General features: G+C 41.8%; 1 protein-coding gene and 1 pseudogene across 1 annotated transcript in view; both read right to left on the reverse strand.

Annotated features, from left to right (window-relative positions):
• Tesk2 (testis associated actin remodelling kinase 2) overlaps nt 1–27,822 on the reverse strand; it is a 117,844-nt gene that overhangs the window by 80,277 nt on the left and 9,745 nt on the right. Inside the window, exon 2 of the mRNA XM_085698744.2 lies at nt 2,302–2,606. Coding sequence (XP_085554870.1) covers nt 2,302–2,523 — 222 coding nt within the window. The 5' untranslated portion in view covers nt 2,524–2,606. The remainder of the gene's footprint in view (nt 1–2,301; nt 2,607–27,822) is intronic.
• LOC125398070 (BUD13 homolog pseudogene) lies at nt 12,260–13,616 on the reverse strand (annotated as a pseudogene).

The raw sequence follows: 27,822 nt of genomic DNA on the forward strand, positions 1-27,822 counted from the left end.
TTCTTTCAAGTATACATAAATAATGAATAAATGCCTCATAAATGATTGCTTATAAAAAACGAGCCAGATTTGGTGGCTCAATTTTGTAATCCCAGCACTGGGGAAGTAGAGGCAAGAGGATCAAGAATTCAAACTTGGCTACATAGCAAGAATGAGGCCAGCCTGAGTAACGAAAATCAGGAGCTGGAGCCTAAGTATGAAGTCCTTGGCTCCCTGGAGACATACCCTCACAGGATTCCATCCCCCAGTGGTTACCTTCTCAAGAGAAACCAGGACATAGAAAACTAAGAAGCAAGGTAAAAATAAATGATGAGAGTTTTCATGATTTGAGCTCCTATGGGTCCTTACTCTGTGTTTCTTGCTTAAAATAGTGTTTTTCACCAAACAACTATAGGCTCAAAGCCTGGAAAGAGCTCCATTTTCATCTCTAGTCCAAAGCCAGGAAAAGATATATCTCAGCTCATCACTCAGGCAGGAAGTTCTCTCTTGCCAATGGTTGAGGCCTCATTGGTTGAAGGCTATCTATCTTAAGAGGGCTATTCTACCTAACTCAGTCCATTAATTCAATTTAAAATACACTCTAACACATCCAGAGTAATATCTGGCCAATTATCTGATAGTTCATGACCCAGGTGACTGGTTGATAAGGCATAAAATTAATTACTACGCCCCAGACTCTGAAAAGGCAGTTAGAAAAATTCCAATATTCGTTTGATTTTTCGCTGAGTGCTGGAAATCAAAGCCAAGACCTTGTACATAGTAAACAAGTACTCTTATCACTGAGATGCATCCCCAGCTCCAACATCCATCCTTGCTTTTTTACCCCCTTTGTCTATGCTTTCATACTCAGTGATGGGTTTCATTTTTGTATTTTCAAACATTTTATTTCAATATTCTTTGTTCTTATCCACCAATCCTTTCTTAGTAAAAAGCATTATTAGGGCTAGAGAGATGGTTCAGCGGTTAAGAGCATTGCCTACTCTTCAAAAGGTTCTGAGTTCAATTCTCAGCGACCACATGGTGGCTCACAACCATCTGTAATGAGGTCTGGTGCCCTCTTCTGACCTGCAGGCATACAGGCAGACAAAATACTGTATACATAATAAATAAATAAATAAATAAATAGTTTAAAAAAATAAATTTTAAAAAATAAAAATATTTGGGGCTGGAGAGATGGCTCAGTGGTTAAGAGCACTGGCTGCTCTTCCAGAGGTCGTGAGTTCAATTCCCAGCACCCACATGGTGGCTCACAACCATCTGTAACAAGATCTGGCGCCCTCTTCTGGCATGCGAGCATACATGGAGGCAGAATGTTATATACATAGAGAAATCCTGTCCTGAAAAAACGAAAAACAACAACAAAAGGGGCCCGTGTTCAAGCCCCAGGACTCTTCCACAAAGAAATACCGTAAACACCACAGATGAAGTAACACTTTACAATGGATTTGATTAAACTTTATCATAAATTTTGGAAGGCACAAGCCATATTCAAACCAAAGTACATATGAACCTAACTTTTAAAAACTAAGTTTGTGGCTAGAAGATGGCCCAGAAGTTAAGAGCATCTGCTATTCTTCCAGGAGTCAGATTTGATTCCCAGCAGTCACATGGCAGCTCACAGCTGTCTGTAACCCAGGCAATCTGATGCAAGCAAAATAGCCATACACATAAAATTAAATTAAATATAAGCATATTTAATTATATTGAAATTAGATGCTCAATGAAAGACAAAAATAATATTTTAAGACATGAGACTGTCAGACATGGTAGTGCACTCCTGTAACCATAGCACTTAGGAAACAGATTTGAGTCAATATAAGTTAAAGACAGCCCTGTCTATGCAGTAAGTGTGAGGCTAGCCAGAACACACATGCTTGCACACTTATGTATACATACACAAATGTACCCCACAGGGAAGGGGGACTATAGGTGGTTCAGAGGCAGAATGTTTGCCCAGCATGGACAAGACCCTGGATTTCATTGCCAACAAGTAGGAGTTAAATGAATGAGGTCTCTCAAAAGAGCTTAAATCATACCTGGTAGTTCACAGTTTATGTAATCCCAGCACATAGAAGGTTGAACAGGAGAATCAGTGAAAATGTGGTGCTACACACCTGTAATCAACACTCAGAAGTGGGGGCAGGTGGATCTCTAGGAGTTCAAGGCCAGTCAGGGTTCCATGGAGAGGCCCTATCTTAAAGCAGAAACAATCAGAGAACACACCATAAACAACTATTAACTCTGCAGTGGTTCTGACCATCAGGAAAGTCCTACGAAAGAAGATGAGACATCACCACTCACCTTGAACACTTCAGAGAAGAACCCAGATCCTATTTTTTCACGGGTGAAGTCATCCAAACTCGTCAGTCTGGAAAAGGCACTAATAATTGCACGATATGAAGATGACGAAACTCTTCCCACTTGGATAGTGTTCCCATCCCCTCCACCACCTCCTTCAAACTCTTCCAGACGCTCCACACGTGGGGGAAATCCTGCAATTGAGTTCCGCTTGCTCCGATCCATAATCTCAAGAATTACTTCTTCTTTTACAGAGGAACTCCACTCATAGCTTTTTTGTTCAGTTTTACTTCTTTTCCAGCGTGACACTAAAGAAAAAATACAAAACTTATTTTACTAAAATCATTGATGACTATATGAAAACTAACAAGCAATGCAAAAATGTTTATTTCCTTTTGCATTCTACCTCCGAATCTAAATAATGCTTCTATGTCCAGCACTCTGGGAAGGACAGGCAGGTGGACTTCTGAGTTTGAGTAGGCTCCAGGACAGCTAGGACTACACAGAGAAACCCTATCTCACCTTTTCATTCCCTCCTTTTTTTCCCCAAGACAGGGTTTCTCTGCAGCTTTGGAGCCTGTCCTAGAACTACCTATTGTAGACCAGGCTGGCCTTGAACTCATAGAGATCCACCCGCCTCTGCCTTCCAAGTGCTGGGATTAAAGGCATGCATCACCACTGCCTGGCCAAGAAACCCTGTCTCAAGAAACAAAACAAAAAATTTATTTTCAATATTTATTTATTTTATTCCATGTATATGAGTTTTGCCTGCATGTATGTATGTGTATGATGTGCCTGCCTGGTACCCACAATGGTCAGAAAAGGGCTTTAGAGCCCCTAAAACTGGAGTTATTATGGTTGCTGTCCTAGCTAAGTTGTTGGTTTTTTGGGGGGTTTTTTTTTAAATCTTGTTTTGTTTTTGTATTTTGAGAAAGGGTTTCTCCTTATAGCTGCTCTGGTTGTCCTGGAACACACAGAGATCTGCCTGCCTCTGCCTCCTAAGTGCTGGGATTAAAGGTGTGCACCACCACCAGGCTAGCTTGTCCTGGCTAGTTTTATATCAATTTGATACATGCTAGACTCACTAGAAAAAGGGTACTCTCAACTGGGAAAGCGCCTCCATAAAAATGTGCCTGTTGGCAAGTCTGTGGGATATTTTCTTAATTATTGACTACGTGGGAGGGCCCAGCCTATTGTGGGTGGTCCCATCCCTGGGCAGGTGGTCCTGGGTTCTATAAAAAGCATACTGAAAATCATGGAGAACAAGCCAATAAGCAGCACCCCTCCTTGGCCTCTGTATCAGCTCCTGCCTCAGGTTCCTGCCCTGACTGATTCCTGTCCTGGCTTTCCTAAGTGATAGACTATGATGTAGGACTGTAAACTGAAACAAACCATTTTCTGCCCAAGTCGTTTTTGGTCAGTAGAAACCTAAGACAACTAGGAACCACCATTTGAGTACCGGGAACCAAACCCAGGTCATGTGCAAGCACAACACATGCTCTATCCATTGAGTCATCCCTCCAGTCCCATAGACTACAATCTAAAGAACAAAACAGCAATCCACCGCTCTTCAGCCACCCACCCCTTTTGCAGAAAACCAACTGTAAAGGCATGATCTGGGGCAGAGATTACACTAAGTCTGAGAGCTTTATCTATTGCATGTCATTTGATTCTCAAATCATTCATCATAAGGATTATTATCATTTCACAGAGATCAGGTAACCATACTGTCACTAAGTGACAGAGAAAATTAAAGTGCAAGACTGGTTCAAAAGCCTGTGATCCTGCCAATATCCCTTATGGCCTCACATATGGTTATTAATTTGAAAAATTATCCAAAGATAATGCTGGGCATGAGAAATTCTTTAATTTCAAAGCCAGTATGGACTACACAGTGAAACCCTGTCTCTAACACACACATAGATACATACATACATACATACATACACACACACATACGATCTATAAATTATCAAGCTGCATTGTAGCTCAGTAATAGAGCACTTACCTAGCTTATGTGAAACCCTGGGTTTAAATCTCAGCACCATGAAAAAAAAAATAAGGTAAAAGGTGCTTTATAAATGAGTTAAAAATTCACTGCTGATTAAAATTGACCACTCAAGACTCTAGAGGGGCTGGAGAAATGGCTGCATGTTTAAAAAAATGTTATTTTTGTAGAGGATACAAATTTACAAGTTCAGATCCCAGAACCCACCTGATGATTCACAATCATCTATAGAACTCCAATTCCAGGGAATCTGATGCCTTCTTCTAATTGTAAATTCTGGTCTCTGTACTCCTTGCACCTTGACACCTCCCCGAGGAGGGTCAAGGGGTCAAAGTAGCCCTCCAAACCTTGACCCCTCCCCAGAGGAGGTCAGGACCGCTCCCCCAGTCTATTTAAACTACTACCCGGAAGGTCAACAGGCAGTGTCCCGTCCAGTCGGGTCCCGTATATTTTAATTCGGCTTGACTGATATTTTTGCGTCGACACAGAGCTCACGTTAGAATACATTTCTAACACTGACCTCCAAGGGTACACATAGTCACATACATGTGACAAATAACGCTTTTTAAAAAAATCTTAAAAATAAAAGACTGCAGGCCATTGGTTGGTATATGCATAATTAAGAATAAAAGCATGCTGGGCAGTGGTGGTGCGCTTCCTGAGGCAGGTGGAGCTCAGTGAGTTCAAGGTCAGCCTGGTCTACAAAGCAAGTTCCAGGACAGCCAGGACTGTTGCACAGAGAAAGCCTGTCAAAAAGAAAGAGGGAGGGAGGAGGTAAGGAAGGAAAGAAGGAAGAATGAAAGCACAAGATCTCTGGGCAGTGGTGGTGCACACCTTTAATCCCAACACTTGGGAGGCAGAGGCGGGCAGACTCTTTGAGTTCGAGGCCAGCCTGGTCTACAGAGCTCTAGGACAGCCAAGGCTACACAGAGAAACTATGCCTGAGGGTGGAGTGGGGGAGGTGGCGGGATGGGATAATGATTCAAGATCACTTTTTCTGAGAACTTATTATAAGGGTTCTATACAAGATAAACCATTTTTTTAATGTGTGCAACTGGGTGGGGTTCATTTGTCTTTTTCGGTATTGTTGCTTTTCACTTGAAACATGCAACATTTGTGAGATGCTTTCGCAAGCATGATGAACCCACTCACCCCGTGTCCACCTCCACCCATGGAGAATCCTAGCAGCGCTCACAGAAGCACCCTACAACACAACACTGCCTCTTGCCACAATCAAAAGACAGAACTTTACCCAATATGCTACTCATGGCTGCTTTCCCAGGAATGTAGAATTGGATTAATTCCACCCTCGCTCCACACTAGTGCTTTCTACAATAGAATCCGTGTAAATCAGGAACTGTTGACCAAAGCCATTTTTTACATTCATATTGGAAAGCAAAAGGAAAAAAGTTACAAGCCTGAAGGAATTCAGTGGGGAGGGCAAGAAACTGACTCAACTTCTCCATGGTGCTGTGCTCTCTAATCACTGGGGCCTAACGGCATTCTGGAGATTTTATAAAATATCCTTTTTTCTTCAAAATAAAATTATTGGCCTGGTGGTGGTGTTGCACTTGGGAAGCAGAGGCAGGAGGATCTCTCTGAGTTTGAGGCCAGCCTAGTCTACAGAGCAAACTCCAGGACAGTCAGGGCTACACAGAGAAACCATGTCTCAAAAAAAATTTTTTTTTTTTGCTTATGCTAGTTCTACCAAAGTCTCCAGAAAAAAAAAAAAAACCCGAATTCCCAAAAAATAAAAACATCTAAGTGCCTTTATTGAACATCTCCTAAGAAGTGGCATCAGGGGGCTAAAGAGATGGTTCAGTGGGTGAGAGCAATGGATGCTCTAACAAGGACCCAGGTTCAATTCCCAGCACCCACATGGCAACTCACAAATGTCTGTAACACGTGTTCCACAGGATTGGACACCCACACACAGACATACATGAAGGTCAAATACCAATGTACATAAAATAAATACTTTTTTTAAAAAAGTGGCATCGAAACCCTGTCTAGAAAAAAAAAAGAGTACAATACCAAAAATTTAAGATTACAAAAACGAAATATTAAATTTTACAACCAGAAGTGTTCACCAAGTAGTCATCCATTTTAAATCTAGAGAAACATATAGAAAAAAATAAGCCGGGGGGCAGTGACACACTCAGGAGGCAGAGGCAGACGGGCAGGTGGATCTCTGTGAGTTTGAGTATAGCCTGGTCTACAGACTGAGTTCCAGGACAGCCAGAGCTACATAACATAGTAAGATCCTGTCTCAAAAAAAAAAAAAAAAAGGCAAAGTAAATAAATGAGTTTTGTTTTGTTTTCTTATTTTGTGTTCTGTGATATTTTTTGGCTTTTGTAGAAGCTATTTTGTTTTACACATTCTTATTTATTGGGCTGGGGGCAGACACTGCAGCCACAGTGCGCATGTGGAGGTCAGGAGAATCTGGGCCTCAGTCCTCTCACTCTTCCATGTGGGTCCCAGAAATCAAGCCCAGGTCGCCGGGCTTGACCACCTCACCCGCCCAGTAAAAGCTATTTATTAACCAAGTGTGACATGGAGCCCACGAACTGAGGGAGTGCATTTTGTCTGTTATTTGAATAAAACTCAGCTAGGGAGTCAGAGAGGAAAACAAAGTCTGATATCTCAGGGTTAGAGACAGGTAGACAGTCACAAATTCCAGGTCAGCCTGGTCTATACAGTGAATTAAGGCCATCCAGGACTACACCTGTCTCAGACACAAATAAACAACAACAAAAAACAACAACAAAGAAATACCTGAGGAGACCAGGATGGTGGTGTACACATGTAAACCCAGCATTTGGGATGTTAAGCAAGAAGAAAGCCTTGTAGCAGAAGCCAGTCTGTAAGTTACACAGAGAAAAGCCTGTGCCTCAAAAATAAAACAAAAGCAAAAACAAAAAACCCTAAAAATCACCAGAGGTGTCTAAAACCCATAGTTCTCATCTTCTACTTGACCTGGTTCATCAAAATCTCTTTGGAGGAGGCCTGGAGATTTTAACAGGCTCCACAGTGATTCTTATTTATTCCAAAAGCAAGCAGTCCTCAACAGGAGGAAAAATGGAACTATCTTGTTTCAGGATGTCTTCTTTACATGTCTGAGTGTTTTGCTTGGATGTACGTCTGTGCACTACTTGCACGTCTGGTGTCTGTGAAGGCTAGAACAGGGCTTTGGATCCCCTGAACTGGAGTTAATGGTGGTGTGAGGATCTGACTTTGCAGACTCCATTTTAAAGAGAAGGTATTATCTGAAGCCAAATAATGAGGAGGGGATCTCAGGTAAGAAATGTGCTTTGATAGCACAATTTGAATGGATACCCTGAAAATAGTCAATTAAGGAGCCTGGGAGCAGGGCCATAAAATTTAATGGAGCTCAGAAGTTCCTAGGGGCATAATGCCCTTGAAGATACCTTGTCAGTTATTAATGGCTCTTTGTTAGGGTTTTCATGACCCAAAACTGATCAATGGTTTCTGAGACTACCTTGCCCTATGCCTTCCTTACCCAATCCCAGGATGACAGGACATGAACTCCCTTTACTATGGCATTTCTCCTTTAAAAGTACCCCCCAACACCCATTCCCGGGTTCAGGCTCCACTTCTCTCACCCACTGCATTGCATTGGTATGGTAGAGCTATGGTCCAAACTCAAGTTTGAATATTAAAAAACCCTCTTGCGCTTTACATCAGAATCTGTCAGAATTCGGTTTCCTTTTGGGGATATAAACTCGGGCATAACAATGGCTGTAAGCTGTCACGTGGGCGCTGGGAACTGAACCTGGGTCCTCTGTAGAATAAGCTCACTTCACTGCTGAACCATCAGAGAAAATGGAAATAGCTCTTCTTGAGCACTACACTACAAGATGAAGTTAGCCTGGATGGTAACAAAGTACACAGGCAGTATAATCAATAGTCCTTCATTTTTACAGACATATATTTACTGACTAACTTATTTACGGGCATGTGCCACAGCACATGGATCAGTCAGTTCCCTTTCACCATGTGGTACCTAAGGATGAAATCAGATCATCAGGCTTGGTAGGAAGTGTCCCTACCCACTATGCCATTATTGAACTATCTAATAGCCAGAGAGTTCCTGGGGGTGACAGATCCTAGATGTAACACTCAAGCACAGAAAGTAAAATTATTTTCATGTTTCGATTTGTTGAGATCTTAACCCTGCTGCATGGCCAATATGATCTTGAAATCTTTATTCTCCAGCCTCTACCTCACAGATGCTGGGATTATAGTGTGTGCTGTTGCATCTTTCTCAAAATTCCTTGTTGCAGCTCAACAGGTCTGATTTTACACTCTCAGCTACATAGGGAGAGATAAGGGATTTCAAATTCCAACTGGCTTGGTTGGTAGTAGTCTTGTTACAAGCATAGCATAATAAATTGACACTTTCTCATTTTTATTTTCAAAAAAATAACGTATCTTTGCTCACAGGACCCAACTTTCTTTCTTTTTTTATATTTTTATTTATTTATTATGTATAGTATGTATAATATTCTGCCTGCATGTATACCTGTATGCCAGAAGAGGGTGCCAAATCTCATTACAAATGGTTGTGAGTCACCATGTGGTTGCTGGGATTTGAACTCAGGACCTCTGGAAGATTAGCCAGTGCTTTTAACCTCTGAGCCATCTCTCCAGCCCCCAACTTTCTTTTTTGAGGGGAAGGTGTCTCATTAAGAAACCCAGGCTGTGCTGGGCAATGATGGTGAACACCTTTAATCCCAACTCTTAGAAGGCCTAGGCAAGTGGATCTCTGAGTTCGAGGTCAGTTTAGTCTACAAAGTGAGTTCCAGGACAGCAAGGGCTGTCGCAAAAAAAAACAAAAAAACAAAAAAAAAACAAAAAAACAAAAAACAACCAAACCAACCAAACAAACAAACAAAAAACAAAACACCCAAAGGAAATATTTTTCTTTAGAAATTATTCTCTTAGAAAATATTTCTAAAATATTTCTCTTAGAAAAGGGGGGAGATAAAGAGGGAGAAAGAGAGAGAGCTAGGGAGAGCAAAAGAGAGACGGAAAAGAGAGGAACAGAGACAGAAGCAACAGAGAGAAAGAAAGAGAGAAAAGAGAAAGAGAGTGAGAGAGTGAGAGAGCGAGAGAGAGAGACAGAGAGAGAGAGAGAGAGAGAGAGAGAGAGAGGGAGGGCTAGGGCTTCTCTCACCCTATAGCTCCAGGCTCTTCAGCATCCCTCGCACACACCAGTCCAGAAAGCGTGAGGTCAAGTTTACTATGGCAGTGCTCCGACTTTCCCATACCTGTATTATTTCCTTTCTAGATGCTCTCATTAAGTGCCTGACTAAAGCCTCTTGAAGGAAGAAGGGCTATTTTGGCTTCAAGCTCGAGGGGACACTGTCCACCATCACAGGAAGGCGTGGTGCCCAGTGGTTCCATGGTGGCGGGAACTCGAGGCTTCTCGTTCACATGTCAGTACCACCTATATTCAGGGCCAGGCAGTGTTCCTACCCACCAGTTAATCTGCTCTGGAAGATTTACACACATCCAAAAGTGTGGTCCGCTGGTGCTCTGGGCATTTTATAACCCATTCGAGTTTGGCAATTAAAATGAAGCATCACAGTGTCTTTCTGACTCATGCTTCTAGACATTCACTAGAAACACTATAAAAAAATAGGCAATTGTTGTGACAAGAATGGAATGTTTAATGTTTGTCTAATCAATAATCCTATGGCCATCATATGACTTAAGTTAACTAATGTCTATAAGCTATGTGTATAGTATAATATAGCCACCATTTTTGTTTCTACTTTACAGATGAGGACTAGAGATGCAACAAGGTTAAATATATTTTGGATCATATAACTACAAGTTAGGGAGGCAAGGATTTGAACTTGAATTCTTTGAAGACCATAAAGCTTATTACTATGTTAAGTAATATAAGGAATACTTTATATTATTACCTTGCTACCCCTTTTAAGACATGTTTGCCTGAGTTACTGGACTGGCATCAAACGTGCTCTGGAACTGGCCTTGAAATTCTGAATCTCCTGCCTCTACCTCCTAAGAGTTTAGATTACTAGCATGCATGCAAAACACACATGGCTCTTTTTTACTTTATTATTAATTGTGAAGACAGATCTCACGTGGCCCATGCCTACCCAACTGAGGGAGGCCTTGTTTTGTTTGTCTGTTTGAGACACACTAGCTATGTAGCTCAGGCTAACCTTGAATAATAATAAATACATGGCCCACATTTTTCTTAGCCTCTTTAGTGCTGGGATTATGAATATGTGCCCCAATACCTGGCTAATTGTGTGTACTCGCTAATCGTATATCAACTTGATACACAAACCACAGTTATCTGAAAGGAAGGAACCTTAACTTGAGAAGAAACCTCCCTAAGATCCAGCTGTAAGGCATCTTCTTAACGAGTTATTGATGGGGGTGGGTCCAGCCCATTGTGGGTGGCTCCATCCATGGGCTGGTGGTCCTGGGTTTTATAAGAAAGGAGGTTGGGTAAGGCATAAGCAGCAAACCAGTATGCAGCACTCCTCCATGGCCTCTTCTTCAGCTTCTACCTCCAGGTTCCTGCCCTGCTTGAGTTCCTTCCCTTCTTGGCTTCTTTTCATGATGAACAAAGCAATGTGGGAATGTAAACTGAAAAACCCTTTTCTGCCCCAACTTGGTTTTTGCTCCTGGCATTTCGCTGAAAGCAATGGAAACCCTAAGACACTGTGGTACTGAAAACAAACCCCAAAACTTTTCTCATCCCTCTTAAAAAATGTGTGAGCTGGGTGTGGTGGAACACAGATATTATTTCAGCACTCCAGAGGCTGAGGCAGGAAAAAAAATGAAGTCTGAGATCAGCCTGGGTTTCTTTCATTTTCTCTCTCTATTCTCTCCTCTCTCTCTTCTCTCTCTCACTCTCTCCTCTCTCTTCTCTCTTTCTTCTCTTTGTCTTTCTCTTTCTTCCCCCAGCTCTCTGTGAGGATTCAGAGAGAACTCTACTGAGAATTGAGCTGGAGGCCATTCACACTGTATTCTGGCAAAGAATCTGGTTCTTGCATTTGACCATATCCTGAAAGCTGAAGTGAGAGTGAATTTAAAAATCAGTGAGCTAATGGTCAGTGAGTTCCAGGACATCCAGGACTACACTGAGAAACCCTGTTTCGAGGGGGAAAAAAGACGGGGGTGGGGGGGCTAAGTTCAAGGATGAAATTTCAAGACAATACAAAAAAGGAGCTATGCCATGGTTATTGCTTACAGTAATTATCCAGACTTACAGAGAAAGAGAGAGAGAGAGAGAGAGAGAGCACAAAAAGACGAGAAAATAGACATATTAGCAAAAAAACAAAACAAAACAAAAATGGGTAGGAACCCTGTCAAAATTATGGACAGATTGTGCATCTTAGTAAGGAAAGGAACCTGAACCCAATTCACGTGAGAATGGGCAGTAGAGACAAAGCAGCTGTAAGTTAAAGCCTGCACCATTATGGAGACACTTCAGACTTTGCACTAGCACAACAGGAAACAAGACACCACCCACTGAGAGTGCCAAGGTGTGAGAGAGCAAATTTCATATGAGATATGAGAGTATTTGAGAAGACAGAGCCTTCAAGGTACCCTGCTGGAAAATGGGTGACTGAGAAGTTCTTTGCTCATGTTCAGCCACAAAAGACACACACAGATCCACTGCAAAAATAGTTCTTAGGGGGCCTGGGTTTCTCTGCATAGCCTTGGCTGTCCTGGAATTGAAATTATAGACCAGACTGGTCTCGAACTCACAGAGATACACCTGCCTCTGCCTCCTGAGTGCTGGGATTAAAGGCATGCACTACCATGCACATCTTAGAAATATAAATTTTATTTATTTATTTATTATTTTATTTCATTTTTACAAAAAATAAATGTGTTTATTTTTTAAAAAATATTTGTTTATTTATTATGTATACAATATTCTTTCTGCATGTATGCCTGAAGGCCAAAAGAGGGCACCAGACCTCATTACAAATGGTTGTGAGCCACCATGTGGTCGCTGGGAATTGAACTCAGGACCTTTGGAAGAGTAGGCAATGCTCTTAACCGCTGAGCCATCTCTCCAGCCCACGTGTTTATTTTTAAAATAAGAAGGAAAGCACTGGCTAAGAACAAGCCCTGGGATAGAGAAGTCACTGTGTCCTGCCAAAGCCAGTCAGACAACATGAACACAGCTAAGGGTAGGTGCCCAGTCCAAAGGTCAGAACTGAAAACGAGTTGATGGTCTGTGTCTAACAAGACAAGCATTAGAGCTGGATGTCGGGCTGTCCTGTGCCACCACCACCACCACAGCACCGCACAGCCTCGGAGAAGCTACATGTCCTCCACACTCCACTTGTAGACAAGCTCCTCCACAGCCTTCTTGCTGGCGAGCCTGGCAAAGCGCTTCTGTTTCCAGCCATTGGATCTATCCACTCCATCCCAGCAGTAGCCAGGCCAGATACTGAATCTATTGGGAGGAGGTGCAGGACCATTATAGCGAGGCCTCACTTTCTTATGCTTGTTCTCCTCAGCCTTATTCTTCTTAATGAAGTTGGCCATTGGGTCCCCCTCTCTTTCTTGTTCTCTCAGCATCCGATCCAGATCTCCATCAGCGATAGAGCGGGCCAGAGGCTTCTGCATCTCCTTCATGGCATCCTCTACATTCTGCTGCTGTTGCCGGCTCTGAACAAGCCCTTTGCCCCATTGGGCATAGAGCTCATCTCGCTCTGAGTCCTTCTCTGCTTTTCTCTTCTGCTCCAGGCGTTCCAGCTTCAAATTCCTCTTCCGACCAGACTTGTGTCGAAATACAGTTTTCTTCCCGGAACGAGGACTCCTTCGAGAAGGAGAGAGATGGGTCCTCCTGGGAGGAGATGGATCTGGGTCGTCATGACGAACCCTCCTAGGATAAGATGGATCTTGTTCATCATGATGGAAATGTCCATCTCCACTGTGGTCTCCCAGGAGCTTCCATTTGGCCCTGGAGCGGAAGACCTCCATCTGCTTTACCTCTTCTGGACGCTCACCCACAAGCTCAGCCACCACAGGCAAATCTCCATCCTCTTCCTCCTCCTTTTCCGGTTTCGTGGTAGAGATAGCTGCCCAGCCCACATCATCATCAACAATCCTCAATCCCTTGCCAGCGGTGCCTCCCAGCTTAGGTCCTTTTTTCTGCCTCTTCCGAAGGGCCTCTGAACCTCCTTCCTGGCCAGCATCTGCCCCATCAAGTAACTTCAGATACTTAGTTAGCTTTGGAGAGTGAGGGAACTGCCTCCATGGCTTTGGCGAGGGCGGGATCGACATACATATTTTTGAAAGTTTAATATAGTGCAATACAAATACTACAAGACCCTGTCTCTAAAAGAATAAATTTAATTTTAAAATAAAATCATTATTTATGATGAGACTCTCAAGGTCCCAGGTTTCCTTGGTATGTGACAAATACTTTTTCTGAGTATTGTAATTTCTTACACTCTAAAATTGTTTTGTTTTTCATTATTTGAGACAGGGTGTCTCTAACTAACAGAATGTCCTCCAACTCACAGAGATACCCCTGTCTTTGCTTCCTAAATATTGGGATTAAAAATATTCACCCCTCAAGCCCTGGCCTAAAACTTTTTAAAAAATAAAAGTTTTCAATCTTTTTTTCTTTTTCTTAAGTCTACTGCTAACATAAGAGTTATTTGGCATGTGTGGGCCAAGAAAACACAAAGCCGTCCGGCAAATTAACAGCAAACCAATACGCAAGCCAAGCCTGCAGATTCTCAGACTATTCTGCTGTTCCACTCAAGATTTCAGTCCAAAGAGCATTTCTATGCCACACTAATGTCACAAAGGCAGTATGGGAACTTTTAAAAGAGTTTAACTTACACACATCATAGGTTTAAAGTAGGAAAGAATGTATAGGAAACATACTTAGTTTCGAGACTCTCTCATATTCTAAAGTAGCATCAGTCACCAGGCAGCTAAGGTGAATGGGAGAACGTACAGTCCCCTCCACGGGAGTAAGGACTCCATTAATACATTTTAGAAATCCTGAGAAAGGAAAAGGCCCAGACTGTGGCTTCTGTCCTCATGGCCAGCCACGAAATAACTACATTTTATTATTACTATAGATGTATAAATGACATGTATGTACGTTTGCGAGGGGTATAGGAGTGTACATGTCCATGTGTGAAGTTGTATGTGCACATGTGTCTTTGCATGTGAGTGTAGGCATGAATTCCCCTGGAGCCAGAGTTACAGGCAGGTGTGCCGCAATCCCTGGATGCTGCGAGTCAAGTTTGGGTCCTCTGTAAGAGCAATAAGTGTTGTAACTACTGACCCTTCTCTTCAGATCCTCCATCTCTTTTTACTGTTGGTTTGGTTCTTGGGTTTTTTGTTTGTTTCAAGAAAGAGTTTCTCTGTGTAGCCCTGGCTGTCCTGGAACTTGCTCCATACACCAGGCTGGCCTTGAACTCAGAAACCAGTCTCTGACTCCCAAGTGCTGGGATTAAAGGCGTGCACTACCACACCTGGCTTTCTGACAAATTTTTACTATCTATAAAAGGCAGGAACAGCCTGAATAAGCACACAACCCTACCTAACACAAAGGCCGGTGATAGGCTCAGCAGAGGGAATAATGGCACCTGCTGACAACCTGAATCCCATCTCTTGTGACTCACGAAGTGGTAGGAGAAAACCAACTCCTGCAAGCTGTTCTCTGACTGCTACCTAAGAGCAGTCTGATACATACACTACCACACACATAGATGCACACAAAATAATAAATGAAATACTTAAAGTTGCCAGGCACAGTGACATGTATCTTTAATCCAGCACTCAAGAGACAGAGGCAGGAAGAGATCCACTTGCATTTGAGACCAGCCTGATCTACATAGTGAGTAACAGGACACCCAAGAATACATAGCGAGATCGTGTTTTTAAAAAATTAAATTAGATAAAATTACATGTTGGGTTTTGGGGGAAGGTTGTTTTGTTTTAAAACATGTATTTATTAATTAGGAGAAGCAGGTATTTGAGCCATAGTGAGCTTGTGGAGGTCAAGAGACAACAATCCTTCCACACACTGAGATGTTTTTGTTAGTTTTTTGCTTGTTTTTGTTTTTAAGACAGGGTTTCTCTGTTTAACAGTCCTGGTTGTCCTGGAACTCACTTTGTAGATGTAATGGTCTGTCCTGTTCCTTCAAGAGACAAGTCCCGCCCACTTCCTCCCAAATCCACAGAGGCAAGAGGATCTTCCTTCTGCTTCCAGCCTGCAAAGCTCTTCCTTTCCTCTCTCCCAAAGAGGTAGCTTTTCTCTTCTCCCCCACCCCTGTTTCTCTTTCTCTTTCTCTGCCTCTCTCTCCTCACTCCCCTTCTACCCTCTCCCCTTCCTCTTCCCTTCCATAACCCACTAAATAAATAACCAACCTCACTCTGCATGGCGTGCCTATTCATCTGTCTCTCACCTGTCATGGCTCCTTATGGGACCTGCTGACCTGCCAAAGTCTCTCACCTGCTGTGTGGCTCCCTGCCTGGGACCCGCTGTGCGTATTATGTTTACAATTACAATAGACCAGTTGATCTTGAACTCACAGAAATCTGCCCGCCTCTGCCTCTAGACATGTGCCACCATGCCCAGCTGCCACTCTTGAGTTTTTAAATCTGAAAATGATTTATTTTAAAATCAGAAAATATACTATTTGAAATGTATAAAACTAAAATGTTTTCTGTCTCTGGATTACTCATCTTGGTCTTATTTATGGAATATCACCTTTTAAAAGTTTACATTTATTTTTAATTCATGAGTAATTTGCCTACATGTATGTATGGGCAACACATGAGTGCCCGGTGCCAACAGAGGCCAGAAGAGAGCTTCTTTTCCCATTGAACTAGAAGCAGATGGTTGTGAACTGTCATGCAGGTGTGGGGAACTGACCCAGGTCTACAAGAGCAGTCAGTGCTCTTAACCACTGATCCATCTCTCCAGCCCTGGAATATTACCTTTTGAAAATTATAGTACCCGTCAAAATTTAAGTTTTTAGGGAAACACACCACTAAAATAACTTACATTTACCAAAAGATATGATCGATAAACAAGCATTTTGGCCAGGCAGTGGTGGCACACGCCTTTAATCCCAGCACTCAGGAGGCAGATGCCAGCCTAGTCTACAAGAGCTAGTACCAGGACAGCTAGGACTGTTACACAGAGAAACCCTGTCCCAAAAAAACAAACAAAAACAACCATGGATTTGGGGCCTGGTCATGGCCCAGTTAGTTAGTAGTGTTTACACAGCATTCACAAAGTCCTAGGCTCAACCCTTGACACTATCAGATGTGGTGGCACACACACCTGTAATCCCAGAACCCAGGAAGTGGAGGCAGGAGGATCATAAATTCAAGGAATCCTTGGTTACATAGTGAATTTGAGGGCATCCTGAGTTACATGAGACCTTATTTAAGAAAAAAAGAAGGGCCGGGTGGTGGTGGTGCACGGCTTTAATCCCAGTACTCGGGAGGCAGAGGCAGGCGGATCTCTGTGAATTTGATGCCATCCTGGCCCACAAAGTGAGTTCCAGGACAGCCAGGGCTACACAGAGAAACTCTGTTTCTAAAAATCAAAAATAAATAAATAAAAAAGGAAGAAAGAAAGAAAAACATGAATTTTAGCACTATGTAGACACCTTTTTCAATGGATAAATATGAGTAATTTTAAATATCTAACAACTTGGGTTTTATTTTTATTGCTAGGATGAAACCTAGAACCTTTGTTTTTTGGTTTTCGAGACAGAGTTCCTCTGTAGCTTTGGAGCCTGTCCTGGAATTAGCTCTTGTAGATCAGGCTGGCCTTGAGAAACCTAGAGTCTTGCACATGCTAGATAAGCATTCTTCACTGAGCAAATGCTCACACAAAACATGAAAACTAGTAATGCTTGACCTGCTTCATACAAGTACTACTACAGGTAGAGTCTCACTGTTTCTTAAATAGAGAGGCATGTGAAAATCTCTGCCTGTGGGAGGCTGGACATCTTGTCAAGGAAGGGTTTTTATGACAATGCTGGGGGTGTGGGGTAGGCAATACTGGTATTTTAGTGGGCAGGAGTCAGGGAAACTAAATGTCCTGCAGTGCACAAGAAAGAATTGTCCTGTCTGAAATGCCAGCAGCGCCCAGCTGAGAAACCCTGTGCTGGAAAAGCTTCATCACTTTTGTTCTTCAACAGGAAATGGTCTTTAGTGGTCTTTCAAAAATGTCAAAATTACACGGCTTACAAGCAAACAAGCACATTTTTTGTTTGTTTTTAAGACAGGGTCTCATTATGTAGCTCTGAATGGCCTAGAAGAGCAGTGCCACACAGACCTGGCTGGCCGCAGACTCACATCCGCCTGCCTCCACCTCCCAAGGGCTGGGATTAAAGGCGTGCGCACGGTCAAACACAACATTTTAGTACCTGTGCTACAACTTGGAGACTTTTAGACAGAAGAGAGGAAAGGAGAGGAGAGTGACGGGGAAGGAAAGTGGGGAGAAGAGGATGGAGGAAGGGGAGAGAGGGAAAATGGAGGAACAAGAGAGGAAAGGAGAGGAGATTCCTTTTTTACAGTTATTTTTATTTATATTGAGATTGAGTTGTCATAAAGTAAGCACAGGGCTGGAGAGATGGCTCTGCAGTGCTAAGTCCCAGCGCACCACTGCAGCGCACCACCTTCTGTATGTAACATCAGTTCCAGGGGCTATGATGCCCTCTCTGGATGTCCTCGGACACTACACGGCACACAGACACACATGCAAGCAGAACATCCATACACAAACTTTTTTAAAAATTTAAACTTTTTAAAGGAAAGAAAATAGATACTATTAAAAGTTATCAGTGGGCTGGAGAGGTGGCTCAGAGGTTAAGAGCGCTGCCCATTCTTCCAGAGGTCCTGAGTTCAATTCCCAGCAACTACAAGGTGGCTCACAATCACCTGTAATGAGATATGGCCTGCAGGGACATATGCAAGCAGATCACTGTATACTTAATAAGTAAATTTAAAAAAAAAAGTTGTTAATCGGGCTGGTAAGACAGCTCAGTGGGCAAAGGTGTCTGCCACCAGGTCAAATGACCTGAGTTCCATCCCCAAGACCCACATGGTAGGAGGAGAAAACTGACTCCAGAAAAGCTGTCTACACCCTTCACCAGAACTAGTGTATTCACGGATACATGCAATAAGTAAAAAAATAAATAAGTAAAAATTTAAATGTGATCTTTTAAAAATTATGATTGGAAAAAAAATTAAAAATACAGTGAACAGCTGGGTGTGGTGGCGCACGCCTTTAATCCCAGCACTCGGGAGACAGAGACAGGCAGATCACTGGGAGTTCGAGGCCAGTCTGGTCTACAAGAGCTAGTTCCAGGACAGACTCCAAAGCTACAGAGAAACCCTGTCTCTGTCTCAAAAAAACAGAAGAGGAAGAAGAAAGAGTGGACTAAATATATTATACTCGATATTATATGTTTTATTTTTCCAAAGAAACTTTAAAATTCTCAGGTTGCCCTCTTATCTGAGATGCTTCTATAGAGAGCTGCAGACACCATTTTGTCAATTTTGTTTTGTTTTTTATTTTTATTTTATGTGTATTGGTGTTTTACCTCTCGTATGCCTGTGTGAAAGTGTCAGATCCCCTAGAACTAGAGCTACAAACAGTGAAGTGCTGTGTGGATCCTGGGAAATGAACCTGGGTTCTCTGGAAGAGCAGCCAGTGCTCTTAACCGCTAAACCACCTCTCCAGACCCAATCAATTATTCTATGTATGTTTAATCTCATGACATCTCTACAAAGTACACATTATTCCATGTAAGGGGTGTTGTGGGAGTAACTTCCGCTGCCTCAACCAATAGTCGCTGAAATACGAGCCCACAGTGCAGCGGGGAGCGACTTCCGCTCCGTCAGCCAATAGCTGCTGAAATACCAGCCCACTGGGGCGTGGTATATTTCTCTTTTAAAAAGAGAAGCAGATCCGGATCAGGCCCTCTTGGTTCCGGCTCTTGGTTCCGGTGCTTGCTCCTGGCTCCTGCTCCCGGCTCCTGCAACTTGGCTCCCTTCCTGACGGTTTATGGTGTATGTAAGTTTTACCCCCAAAATAAATAACCCCTTAAAACATAACTGGTGTGGGATTGATTCGCCGCGAAAGATACCCCCAGAAATAGATTGCATAATGCTTTATTAACCTTGAATTTTCTTAATGCTAATGAGAAAGGAACAACAGCAGCAGAGAGGCATTGGATAATGGAAAAAACTTCTGAACTAAACCAACCTGTTTATTTCAAAGACGTGCTGACCTCTCAATGGAGGCCAGGAGAAAGGGGGGGCCACTGTGTGTGGTGGCACACACCTTAATCCAGGCAATGGGAGACAGAGGTAGGTGGATCTGATCTACAAAGAAAATTCTCCTTCCCCTTGTCCCAAATAAAAAGAGAAAGGGAGTGAGACTGTCAAATTAGCCGAGGAGTGGTGGCACAATCCTTTAATACCAGCACATGAGAGACAGAGGCAGCTGGATATCTATGTGCAAGGCCAGCCTGGTCTGCAGGAGTTCCAGGATAGCCAGGGCTATCTCAGAGAAACCCTGACTCAAAAAACTTAAAACAACAACAAAAAAGACTGTCAGATTAAGACTTGTTGGAAGTTAATTAATGACAGACTTGGGGTTCAAAAGCTAAGTTTCCAAAGCTAAGCACTTAGCACTATAAAGTGTCTCCCTCCACAGACATAGCTACATTTCTGTTTATTACAGCAAGTTACTTCTAGTCTCTACCCTCCTCGAACAAGAGACTAAAATGGAGACAGATGGTGTCTCTCCAGCAACTGAAAGTCTTGAGTCATTTAATGACCATACAGTAAAACCACCACTGGTTCTAGCAGACTTGCTGTTGTTGTACTGCTGTTTGCTTTTTCTGGGGTTTTGTTCATTTGGAGCTATGTTTTATTGTTGTTACATCCTCCCCACCAAATAGATCTCCTAAGGAATGGATGAAAAACTAGCAGGAAAAATATGCCAATCCCCTACCATTCCTTCTTTGCTATTCTAATAGTACAGTATTTGTTTCTTCTTTCTTTTTGAGACAGGGTCTCCTGGAAGGCCAGGCTGACCTCAAATTCCCTAAGTAGCCGAGGATGACCCTGAACCCCCGACCCTCCTGGTGCTAGGATCACAGATGTGAGCCGACACTCCCAGTTTTATGCCCTGCTGTGGATCAATCTGGGGCTTTGTGCTTACTAAGCAAGCACTCTACCAACTGTGCTATATTCCCCAAGCCAGATTTGTTTGTTATACATTAATATCACAAAAACAAGCCATACAACATTTCATAATAGTGAAGGCACAAATAAAATTCTACAATATACTAAAGCACTATCAATTAACAGATAACAGAATAGAATATTGTCAGTTGACACTGAAAATCTTCAATGTCCATCCAAATATGAATGAAGTTGGTGATAAAGACTCAAAGTGAAGGAAATAGCAATTTTTACAACCTATAAGAACAGAAAAAGAATGCAAATAGAAGGTGCTGATATCCTAATAATTTTTTCTATTATGATAAAAATTAAACTGACCTAAAAATAAGTTTGTTATGTGTGATATGTGAATTGGCCATTCATTTTCCAGGACAGGAGCACTGACAAGCATATTAGTTGTGTTTCAAGACCAAACACACGGCAAATCTACAAGACAAGTCAGTTCAGCAGTTATCCTTTCTATGGACCAACACAGCATACGGACAAATTTCAGGATGGCTGCACAATTAAAACTAAAAGCAATATTGCTGGGCTTGACACCTTGCTATGAAGTAGTAAGTTGTAATTGCCATTCAAACCAAAGGTATTCTAGCATAAAAACTGGCATCCCGTACTTAGTTAGCTGCAGATATATGCAATGGCACCTACTAGCACCAGACAAATAGTTCTTAAACGTGTAGTAGATCTTTTGAGTATCTATGAAACTAGATCTACCATGCTCAGGCCAGGTACTGGACCACAACATAAAATAAAAACTGAGGCTGAGAGTTATAAAGGCACTTGAAGGTAAATTAGTTTAATTCTCTTAACCATTACAGGAATCCCTGTAGTTTTTGTTTGGTTTGTTAGTTTGTTGCTTTATTGAAGCAGAGTTTCACCCTGTAGTCCAGGCTGGCCTAGAACATACTTTGCAACCCAGCTTCACCTTGAATTCGCACCCCCCCCCCACCCCGCATCCTCCTGAGTCCTAGAATTATTTTGTATAAACCACCACATCTGGCTAGGAATCCTGTCTATTAACTGACCAAACTGTGAGGCCAGCAAGACAGCAGGTAAGAACACCTGTGGAGCAGATCTCATAACCTGAGTTCAATCTTGCTTCCATGGCAAGCAAAGACTCCCCTCCTGAAAGTTGTCCTGACACTCCCATGTGTGCAATAACACCCCCCCACACAGAATAAATAAAGAAGTAAAATTTTAAAAATTAAAACTATGTAACCAAGGTTATCAATGAACTTCTGATCCTCCTGTTCCTACCTTCCAAGTGATAGGATTACTGGCATGCACCACCATGCACGCTAGGCAAGCACTCCAGCAACTGAGCTACATCTCCTGCCCAGATGTTTAGGTGCTTACAAAGTCTCTTTCCAATTAAAGAAAAACATAGGTTTTAGCATATATTACTTTATTCAAATACTTAATATGAGGCTAACAGTTAAAACAAGAGCCAGTAAATAAACACCAAAACATATTTTTATTTAATAATATCCCCACTATTTCACAGGCATGAAAGATGTCAACATTTCAGACTAGCTAGAAGGAGTGAGCCACAACCTATGACAGTTCTCATACGACACACTTGACAGTTGGAAGCCATGTTCAAACCTGTTATTCCAGCACTGAGGAGACTGAGGGTGGATGGCTATCAGTTTGAGTCCGGCCTGAACTACAACATGAGATCCTGTCTCAACAAAAGAAGTCTAAAATGTTCAGTGATATCTGCTACTTATAAAGCTGTTTAGCCTGGTTTTCAAGAACTATGTTCCAAGTTGGACAATGATGGTACACACCTTTAATCCCAGTACTCAGAAGGCAGAGGCAGGTACATCTCTGTGTATTCAAGGCCAACCTGGTCTACAGAGTGAGTTCCAGGACAGGCTCCAAAGCTTCACACAGAATCCTTGTCTCAAGAGGTGGGGGGAGACAGGGGGTTGGAGTTAGCCTAATCTGGGAGTGTGGATGGAACGAAATAGTGAAAACAGAAAAGTAAATAGCCCAATCCTCCTCCAGACACGTGCTACCTTTCTAACGTCATTTCTTCCAACACAGCTTAAGTGATATTCCTCATCCCAGCTATCACAGCACTTTCTGATGATCGACATCATTCCAACTCTCTATTTTCACATGCATATATTGTGATTATGTGAATGTATACCACATTATGTGTGGGTGCCCAGAGTCCAGAACAAGACATCAAATCAGATGGAGCTGGAATCACATGTAGTTGTGAGCTGCCTCATGTGGATGCTGGAAACTGAACTCTGGTCCTTTGAAAGAGCAATAAGTACTCTTATCTGCTAAGCCATCTGCTGTGGGATGATGCTCTTGTATAATGTAAAGATTTGTCACTCATTTTAGTTTAATAAAATGCTGATTGGCCAGTAGCCAACAAGGAAGTATATGTGAGACAACCAGACTAGGAGACTTCTGGGAAGAGGAAAGGCAGAGATACCTTCAGTGGCCAGACACAGAGGAAGCAAAATGAGAATGCCTTACTGAGAAAAGATACATGGCTAAGCATAGATAAGAATTATGGGTTAATTTAAGTTGTAAGAACTAGTTAGTAGTAGTAGTAAACCTGAGCAATAGGTCAAACAGTTTATAATTAATATAAGTCTCTGTGTGTTTATTTGGAAATGCATAGCTGTGGGACTGGATGGGACAGAAACTTCCATCTACAAATGGTGCCCGACATGGGGCAACTACATCCACATAAAACCTGAGAGAGCTTGGGAAGGATTCTAGATAAAAAAACAAGTCAAGCATGGATTCTTGGCAACAACATTTTCTCAGGTGGGATCTGTTTACTAAAGGCAAGCAGAGACACAGCTCCTTTGAGAGGCTTTCTGACTAGGCATCAGTGGCAAAAAAAAAAAAAAAAAGTTTTTTTAAGAGGCCCTGCTACCAAACTCAAACTCTTAAATAGTGTTTATGAGCAGCCAGTGGCATGTTTCTTGCTGGTGGCATGACCTAGAAATTCTGCAGAGTTGTGGCAACAAACATGGCTCCTGCCAGAACCTCTGCCATAAAGCTTGACTCTCAGAAAGCGAAGGAATGGGGCAAAGACAGCTGCTAATGCTGCAGCTTTAATCCTAGCCATGCCACTTTGCAGATTAAAGACTTGCGTGGTCAGAAAAAGTTATACAGTAAAGATAGATTTAGACTAAATCTAAAAATATTTATTTTTATTTAAAAATATATGTAAGCTTAGAAGAGAAAAAGGATAAAGTCCTTAAAAAAGAAATAGAGTAATTAAAAAAAACACACATAAAGATGAAAAATATAGAAAGTCTAGATACTGTATATTGTGTTGTCTTTGAATTGTTTGACTGCTGAGGAAGGAGCAACAGCTTGTAAAAGACATTTGATTATAAATGCTGCCAGATTAAACCAACCTTTATGTTTTAAAAAATATCTTGACTTCAAAATTTAAATTAAAAAAAATGTTACTTTGGGAAAACGTTCTGCTTTTATTTCCACAGGAAATGAGAAGCTGTGTATTCATTCTGGGTTAAGAAAAATCAGATTTGATCGAGAAAGACCCCCACCCTGAAAACCTGATAGGAGCAGATGGTCCAGATGCTCCAACATTTCAGAGCACCTCTGTTGCAGTTTCCTCTGAGTTCTACATTCAGAACAGCTTCAAGGTGACTGGTTGAGGTGATTCAGCCACACAGAATACTCCAGTCAGGATTTGACCATAATCTTACATTTTCTCAGGGTCTCCCAAAGATTACCAGTGCCCCCAATCAGCAGGAAGTAACCAAGAAAACTACGCCCACATTTCTAAAAAAATGGATTATGGATGTTTATCATAGTTTAGAGTGTTGGTTACAAGTTGTTATGGATAATGATCAGGGGAAAAAAGCTAAACAAAAAAGATTAGATTCAGCATTCTTGTTTTGAGAAGAAATAAAGGGGAAATGCTATGGGATAATGCTCTTGTACACTATAAAGATTTGTCACTCATATTGGTTTAATAATATGCTGACTGGGCAGTAGCCAGGCAGGAAATATAGGTGGGGCAACCAAACTAGGAGAATTCTGGTAAGAGGAAAGGCAAAGACAGGAAAGGCAGAGACATAGTTACCAGTCAAACGCAGAGGAAGCAAGATGAGAATGCCTTACAGAGAAAAGATACATGGGGGCTGGAGAGATGGCTCAGCAGTTAAGAGCATTGCCTACTCTTCCAAAGGTCCTGAGTTCAATTTCCAGCAACCACATGGTGGCTCACAACCATCTGTAATGAGGTCTGGTGCCCTCTTCTGGTCTTCAGGCATACACGCAGAAAGAATATTGTATATAATAAATAAATAAATAAACAATAAATAAATAAATAAATATTTTTTTTAAAAAGAAAGAAAAAAGAAAAGATACATGGCTGAACATAGATATGAACTATGGGCTAATTTAAATTGTAAACACTAATTAGTAATAAGCCTGACAATAGGCCATATACAGTTTATAATTAATATAAGCCTCTGTGTATTTATTTGGGACTGAATGGCTGCAGGACCTGGTGGAACAGAAACTTCCATCTACAGCTATCTTTCCAGTCCTTCATTCTTACTTCTAGTGACTAGTATTTAGCAAATGTCTTTTGAGTATTCCATACTCCTAACTCACATACCTTAAAATCTATTATCCATGGTGGGTAAATTGTTTAAAAATGTTTTATATACAACAACACTCTTCCTCATTTAATCCCTACTGCTATCTTTTTCGTATTTCTTTTTAAAAAAATTTTGGCCAGGCAGTGGCAGTGCATGCCTTTAAATCCTCAGGAGGCAGAGGCAGGCAGATTTCTATGAATTTGATGCCAGCCTGGTCTACAGAGCAAGTTCCAGGGTGGCCAGGTTACAAAAGGATACCCCGTCTCAAAAAAAAAAAAAAAAACAAACGAATAAATAAATAAAATGAAAAAACATTTTATTTATGTAAAACACAAAACATGGGTGTTTTGTTCACCTGTATGCTGTGTCTGTACGTCATGTGCATGCAGAGGCTGCAAAGGTCAGGAGAGTATCAGATCCTCTGGAACTGGAGTTAACAGTTATTTGACACCATGTGGGTATTAAATCTGGGTCCTCTGGAAGAGCGGTCATACTCGTAACTGCTGAGCCATCATCCGGCCCTCCTATCCATAGTCCATAGATATAGTCAACTGATGATGGTTAGTGTTAAACTGTCAACTTGACAAAATCGAGACTCACCTGAGTCACCTGGGCACGCCTATGAGGATCATCATGATTGCATTAATTCAGGTTAAAAGACTCACACATTGTGAACAGCACCACTCACTACATCAATGTTATCAATGGAGAAGAGGAACTGAGCAGTAGTACCAAGCTAACTCATTCTCTCTGCTGTCTGATTATGAATGAGACCTTACCAGCTGCTTCAAGCACCTGCCACCTTGACTTCACCATGACGAACTGTACTCTTGAATTGTGAGCCAGAACAAACCCCTTGTCCCTTATACTGCTCATTTGTAGATTCCTGCTCACATTTCAGTGCCCATGCATGTAACACTCCTTCTCCCTGGTATGTTCTTATTGGTTTCTTCCACAGGGCTCTCAGGAATCAACTAACATGTGAAGTGTTCTCTGACCTTTCAATCTCCTGTCCTGAACAAATCCTATTACAGCTATCTTACTGTACATTAACTGTTGCTTATCTGCTTTCTTCACTGGACTATGAGCTCCATAACGTCTTAGAATTGAACTTGCTCACCTTCAAATGAACTATGGTATATAAATTTTAATATTGCATATAAGTCAATATACAGTTGAGGGGGAAGTAAGATTTTGATACTGAGATTTAAACTTTATTGTTTTGATCTTTTATTTTTGAGATTCAAATTTTGTGTGTTTGTAGGTGCAGGTGTGTTCTGGTGCACGTGCACACATGTGCATGTGGAGGATAGAGGTCAGACTATGGTGCTGTTCCACAGGAGCTGTCCACTTTGTTTTTAAGACAGTCTGTGACAGGATCTTGCTGATCAGGCTAGACTGGCTGGCCAGGGAGCCCCAGAGGCTGTCTTCTCTTTCTCTCTCTCTCTCTCTCTCATTAGAATTATAGGTACTTATCATTAATATCATTATATCCCAGATTTCTATCTGAATCTGGAGATCGGACTTGGGTCAAATCCTCATGTTTGTATAGCAAACACTTTACTAACTGAGCTATCTTACCTTACCAAGATTCAAACTCTAAGGAAATAAATATTCATTCTTTCATTCGCTTAGTCAACAAATACTTTATTTAGTACCTTCTAGAGGCCAGAAACCATGCTATGACCTTGAGAGCTTACTAATATAGACATGCACAGAGATAGAGGATATATGTATATTCAAAATGATAATTGTTCAAAATAGCTATTAACTTAGTGAAGCTTGTGCTGTGTGGTGGTTTGAATAAGAATGGCCGAAATGACCATTCTAGGCCCATATATTTGAAAGATTAGTCACTAGGAACTAATCTTTATGGACGGATTAGAAGGATAAGGATATGTGGTCTTCTTGGAGGAAGTGTGTCACTGGAGGTGAGCTCCGAGGTTCCAAAAGCCTGTGCCAGGCCCAATTGCTCTCTCCCTCTGCCTACTGCTCCAGCACTTGCCTGCATGCCACCATGCTCCTTGCCATGATAATGGACTAAACCCCTGGAAATCTAAGTAAGACCCCAGTTAAATGTTTTCTTGCTGATGGTTGGTGGCACATACTTTTAATCACAGCACTTGGGAGGCAGAGGCAGACAGATAGATCTCTGTGAGTTCAAGACCAGCCTGGTCTACAAGTTCCAGGACAGCCAGGGATACACAAAGAAACCCTACCTTGAAAAGAGAGAGAGAGAGAGAGAGAGAGAGAGAGAGAGAGAGAGAGAGAGAGAAAGGGAAGGGCAGGGAATAAGGAGGAGAGGAAGAGAAGAAAAGAGAAAAGGGAAGAAAAAAGAAAATGCTTTCTAAGAGTTGCCTTGGTTATATCTTTGCCACAATAGAACACTAAGATGGGTAGATTATGAGAAGCTTACATCTTATGAAATCTTCTCTACTTGCCAATTCTTTCTTCATCCCTAGCTTTGTGAAACAGCCTTGCTATGTAGTCTAGGCTATCTTCAAACTTCAGATCCTTTTGTCTCAGCCTTCTGAGTACTGAGATAACGGGCACATGCCACTGCACTAACTTCATGTTTTCCTTTTCTTCTGTTTTTGTTATTTTCCAATTCTTCACTAGTAATATGCTTTTTTTGT

Source organism: Myodes glareolus, chromosome 3, assembly GCF_982192425.1.
Source record: "Myodes glareolus chromosome 3, mMyoGla1.1, whole genome shotgun sequence".
In the NCBI taxonomy this organism is placed as follows: Eukaryota; Metazoa; Chordata; class Mammalia; order Rodentia; family Cricetidae; genus Myodes; species Myodes glareolus.